Here is a 6,070-nt window from a genome sequence, read left to right on the forward strand (position 1 = left end):
GATTAATCCGCACAAAGCAACTGGCCCAGACAACATCCCCGGAAAAGTGTTGAAGGAATGTGCTGATCAGCACTGCGAAGTGCTGGCAGACATCATTAACGCCTCACTTACCCTAGAGACAGTTCCCACCTGCCTGAAGACTGCCACCATCATCCCAGTCCCAAAAAGCTCTACAGTGACTGGTCTGAATGACTATCGGCCAGTGGCCCTAACCCCGATAGTTGCTAAATGCTTCGAAAAACTGGTCATGACTCACATCAAAACAACCATCAACATCAACGAGGACCCTCATCAGTATGCATACCGTGAGAACCGATCAACAGAGGATGCCATCTCCTCTGTGGTCCACACTGCGCTCAACCACCTGGAGCAGAAAAACTCTTACGTCCGTATGCTCTTTGTGGACTTCACATCCACCTTCAACACCATGATCCCCCAAACCCTGATGGACAAACTATTCACACTAGGACTAAGCCCCTCCATTTGCAACTGGGTACTAGACTTCTTAACAAACAGACCACAGTTAGTGAGTATCCAAAACCTCTCCTCCTCCACCATAAACCTCAGCACTGGCTCTCCTCAGGAATGTGTGTTGAGCCTCCTCCTGTTTACTCTGCTCACATATGATTGTGCAGCTACCCATCCAGGCTGTCACATTGTAAAGTTTGCAGATGATACAGCGGTGGTGGGATGCATCACAAACAATGATGAGTCCAGCTACAGGCAAGAGGTGGAACACCTGGAGAGCTAGTGCAAAGAGAATAACCTTCACATCAATGTGAAGAAGACAAAGGAGATGATTGTGGACTTCAGAAGGAACAAAAACATCTACACTCCCCTGAACATAAGAGGATCTGCGGTGGAAGTGGTCTCCAGCTATAAGTACTTGGGTGTACACATGAATGACAACCTCAGCTGGAGCAACAACACCACCAGCCTGATCAAGAAAGCTCATCAGAGACTCTACTTCCTCAGACGGCTGAGGCGAGCTGGTCTGGGAAGCTCAGTCCTCACCTCCTTCTACAGGTGTGCAGTGGAGAGCATCCTGTGCTCCAGCATCAACGTGGGGCATGGAGGCTGCACAATTGCAGAAAAAAAAGCTTTGCAGAGAGTGGTGAAGGCTGCACAGAAGACTGGCGGAGTCAGCCTCCCCACCATCACAGACATCTACACCTCTAGATGCAGGAAGAGGGCTACCTGCATCATGAAGGACCTCACTCACCCAGCACACACACTTTTTGCCCCACTCCCCTCAGGAAGAAGGTTGAGGAGCATTAAGTGTAGAACCACTAGACTGAGGAACAGCTTCTACCCTGAGGCTGTTAGACTCATGAATCTCTAACTAGAATAATCACTGTGAAAAAACACATGTTGCTGCTGATCTGTTTCATGTTGCTGCTGATCTGTTTCATGTTGCTGCTGATCTGTTTAAATGTTGATGTGTTCATGAGTGCACATCCGCTCACACAGACTCATGTTCATGTTTGTGCTGATGTTCAATGTTTTTATGTTATGAATGCTTAGTGTATAATTAGTTGATGTTTTTCTTAGTTCATATCTTAGATGTTATTACTGTTTTTCTTATACATTTTATTGTTGGATGTAACTGGGACCCTGTGTACATAATTTCGCTCCACCACATGTACCACATGAGGTGCGAATGACAATAAAGAAACTCTGACTCTGACTCTGAGAAGGTAATGCCGAGCTCTGTAGCAGCCAATAATAATAATAATAATAATAATAATAATAATAATAATAAACTTTATTTCTATAGCACCTTCCAACAACGCCTTGCATTGACCAAGGTGCTTCACAAGACAAAACAAGATTAAACACAGGACACAATAAATCAGTGCAAATTAAAAACACAGCGAGAATAAAAGAAGGTAAAAGAGATAAAATAAATAAATAAATACTAAATTCTAAACTACTAAAAGTTAAACATTAAAAGCCCTTTTAAATAAGTATGTATAGCCAAGCCCAGAGCCGGAGGCGACTGGGATCAGGATGCAGGATCTGACCCCCCAACTGTGACAGGAGGTTCTTCCTGTGGGGTAGAGGCATTGGAAAGTTGCAACAGAGTCTGTGCAGCAGTGGAAACCAAGTTCTCTCGGGCAAGAGGGGAGCCACTAGAAGGACTTAATGTCCCTCTTGAAGGACTCTCAGGAGTGTTGGGCCTATCAGGGGAAGCGGCGGAAAAGCATACAGCAGCACCCTGGGCCAGTCATGTGCCAGTGCGTCCTGACCCAGGGGACTGGCACTGCCTGCCAGTGAGAACCAAAGCGGGCAGTGTGTCGTCTCTTGAGATACAAACAGGTCCATAGCTGCATTGCGGTACCTCTCCCAAATTACCCTCACCACCTCCGGATGGAGCCTCCACTCCCCAGGTGGTGGGCGGCCCCAAGATAGAAAATTGGCCAGCCCGTTCTTCACTCCTGGAATGTGGGCTGTCCTCAGGCTAGCAAAGAGGGGGGCTGCCCAAAGTAAGATCTTCTGGGTCAGCAGCCGCAATGTCAGCGACCGTGTTCCCCTTGATGGTTGACATGAAAAACCACAGAAGTATTGTCAGAACGCACCAGGACATGATTCCCGCGCAAGCCTGGGAGGAAGTGTTTTAGTGCCAGCTGCACAGTGTCCAGCTCCAAGGCATTGATGTGCCTGGCTTTTTGATGTGGAGATCACGTTCCTTGGGTAATCTTTTGCTGCCCAGATGCCCCCCAACCTGTGGTGGATGCATCGGTACAAACAACCTCCCTCCGAGACGGCAGAGAGCCCAGTGGGACCCTTTTCACCATAAACACTGCATCTCACCACTGAGCCAGTGACATGAGGTATTGAGGGGACACCAGCAACCTCTTGCGTCGGTGCACTGCACAAGTCGGATCCAGCCGCAGGCTGTTGAGTCACATCTGTAGAGGGTGCGGAGATGACAGCCCCAGAGGTACCACCCTGGAGGCAGCAGTCAGCTTGCCTAACAGGCGAAGGTACGCAATGAAAGGGGGTGCACAGTCGGGCAGGAAGGCGGGCAGCATCTGCAGAATCCCGCTGACACGCTGTGGTGATGGGCAAGCCACCATAGTGAGGGAGTTCATCCTAGTTCCCAGGAACATGACCTCCTGAGAGGGAATTAGGTTGCTCTTCTGCCAGTTCACATGAAGACCTAATAGGTCTATATGATCGAGCACCATCTATGTGTCCGCAGCTGCTTGAGCTTGTGTTGGCGCACAGATCAGCCAATCGTCCAAGTAGGGCAGGATCTTCAACCCCTTGACCTGCAGAGGGTACAGGGCTGCTGCAACACACCAGTTGAACACATGGGGGGACAGAAAAAGACAGAATGGACAAACTCTGAATTGAAAATGCTTGCCCTGAAATGCAACGTGGAGAAACTGCCAATGGTGCTGTGCAATCGGTACATGAAAGTATGGATCCTTCAAGTCGACCAAGGTAAACCAGTCGCCTGGAGAGACTGCCTGGAGCGCATCTCTGATGCTCAACATGTGGAAAGGAATAGTTTTTAAAAACACATTCAGAACTCTCGGGTCCAAAATTGGCCATAGCCCACCAGTCTTTTTTGGGACAAAAAAAAATACTTTGAGTAAAAGCCCCATGAATCCCGCAGAGGGTCAACAGGCACTATAGCAGCCTTGGCCAGCAAGGCGTGTATTTCGTGGTTTAGTACCTGAGCTTTCACCTGGTCGCGAATGACCGTCATTCTGACCTGACCAGGAATGAGAGGGCGGTGGCGGAACTGTAGCACGTAGACAGATAAATCTGGAAAACAAAAGACGACTCGAGCAAACAATTCACTCGCGCTACCAACAGACAAACGGGAAGTGACACAATACGTCTCACCACGAATGTGCAATGTTACCAGCTCCAACCAGCATTTTATTAAGGTATGAAACCTTGTTTACTTATATTTGTAACCCAGTAAAGTTAAGAGTGAGTGGGGGTGCTGAGTGTTTTGGATAACACTCTTATACTTTTATTTCGGTAAGCACATGCATTTCTGGTTACCGTTATGTTTACTACTGTGCTAAATTGTAATGAGCAGTTGGAGTAGAGCCGATGGAGTAGAGTCGTTGTCTGTGCAATAATAAAGACAGTGACAACAGCCTAAAAGGATATCCGAGTGGTTTTGCTTATTATCCATCCTCACGAAGAAGAGCTGCGAAACTCTACTAAACCCTTAACACAGTGTAAACTCATTTTAAATTCTACAATGTTCCAGGGAAGACAGAGCTTGACAACAGCAGTTGTTTTATTTATTATCCTTTATTTAACCAGGCAAATCCCATTGAGATGACAGATCTCTTTTGCAAGGGAGGCCTGGGCCTGAAGGTAACCATGTCTCAGTGAAACATATAACACTGCATCACCGATACAGGGGTCCTTGTTAGGGCTTGGAGTTCATCCAACTTTTTTCCCAGTTATCACATATTGCCCATCATGATTGATGGAAAAGATGGTTTGAACTTCATTCTCCTCTCCTTCTTTGCTCCTGCTCTGCATCCACAATGCCTCCTTTTCAACTCATTTGATATGTGGGGCTGTAGTTGAGATATTTTTTCAGCTTTTGAGATGTTAATCAGCTGCTCCCGGTTGTTAAAAAAACAAAACACCTTGTTGTTATGGTCACACATCATAACAAATGTCCAAAAGCAAAGATGTTTCAGTAAAAACCGTTCCAGCTGCACATCATCTGACACCAGAGGAAATAATCATCCAAAAAAGCAATTTATAAAAAAAAAGAAAAAAGAGGAATTATTTTCAAAAGCAATATCTCAGAATTAATCTAACAGAGCTATTCCAACATGCAGACACCTTGAGCGGCACAATTCTAGAATTAACTAGGACTCATCAGTCACAGGTTTGGTTCTTACTTCAGAAAAAGTTGAGACTTGGCCTCCATTAGTTCTACTCCATCACCCTCCTCTGGCTGCAGAGGGAGACCTGCCAGCAGGGATACCACAGCTTCCATACTGGCCTGGTCCAAGTCTCTGCACAAAAAAACCCATCATCTTTAAAATGGAGGCTCACTCAGAAGAGCCTATTAGTAAAATATATAAGAAGCTGCACCTCAACAAGCACTTGATATCATCATCAGTAACTTGGTTGGAAGTTCCCATCACCCAGTCTGTCAGGTACTCCACCATCTTATTCCTAAAAAAATATGAGTGAAACCTTTCAAAATAGGCTGCGAAGGCAGAAGTAGTGCAGACCTTTGGTGTCACAAAGCTGTAAACAATTTAAGAAATTGCTGAACTGACCTGAACTTCATCTCCTGGCAGAAAGACAGGTCATCTCGTCTCTCCATCATCACTTCAACTAGCTGGCACAGTTTGGTTTTGATCTGGATCTCAGGGACTAAAGTACCCAAGATACGCACATACCTGAAAGAAAAGAACAAGTACACCCAGAACTAGGACACAGCAGTAACTGTGTGTGTTTCAAATGTCTGATCTAATCAAACAATATTAAGATCAGTTGGTGCTTTTCATTTCCCATTTGTAAACTTGCTGCAGAGCTTCACTAAACACAAAACAGGCCTTAAGCTTCAGCTGCTCCTCTACCATTATCCAAGGAAGCTGACGAACGGAGCCACCTGCCATAAAGACGATGGCATTAAAAATTTAATACATGTCTGTACATTAATGCACAACAGGGGAAACACCAAAGCCCATACATCATTACCCCTTCCTCCCACATCAAACCCCAACCTCTCAAGACTTTTGTATCTAAAATTTAACTTTGTATTAAATGTTAATGCTTTCTGACAAACATCATTAGCATCCACACGTCTCCAACTAGCAGAGGGCACCGCTGTGAAAGTGAAAACACATGTCTCTTGAATCACTCTCTCAGGTAAAACTTGATGTTTTGTGTGTGCAAGTTTTTAGTGAACCTGAAGTTAAGTTTTTTTCCCCCACATTTCAGTATTTTAATAACCATTTAAAATAATCCCCTTCCCCCTTTAATTTTAGAATCTTAAGTATCCCAAATAATTTTACAACCCACTACGCACTAAAGAAAGCTATTGCAGTAACTACCTACTACTGATCCA

At 45.4% G+C, this 6,070-nt stretch overlaps 1 protein-coding gene across 1 annotated transcript in view; it reads right to left on the bottom strand.

Moving 5' to 3' along the window:
* The window catches only part of LOC119411473 (neurofibromin), a gene marked incomplete at its 5' end in the record, with an annotated part of 127,495 nt that overhangs the window by 58,764 nt on the left and 62,661 nt on the right, over positions 1-6,070 (bottom strand). Inside the window, 3 exon segments of the mRNA XM_037678424.1 lie at positions 4,890-5,006; positions 5,086-5,169; positions 5,277-5,399. Of these exon segments, the coding sequence (XP_037534352.1) occupies positions 4,890-5,006; positions 5,086-5,169; positions 5,277-5,399 (324 nt within the window).

Source organism: Nematolebias whitei, chromosome 6, assembly GCF_014905685.2.
Source record: "Nematolebias whitei isolate Nwh7 chromosome 6, NemWhi1, whole genome shotgun sequence".
NCBI classification, from domain to species: Eukaryota; Metazoa; Chordata; class Actinopteri; order Cyprinodontiformes; family Rivulidae; genus Nematolebias; species Nematolebias whitei.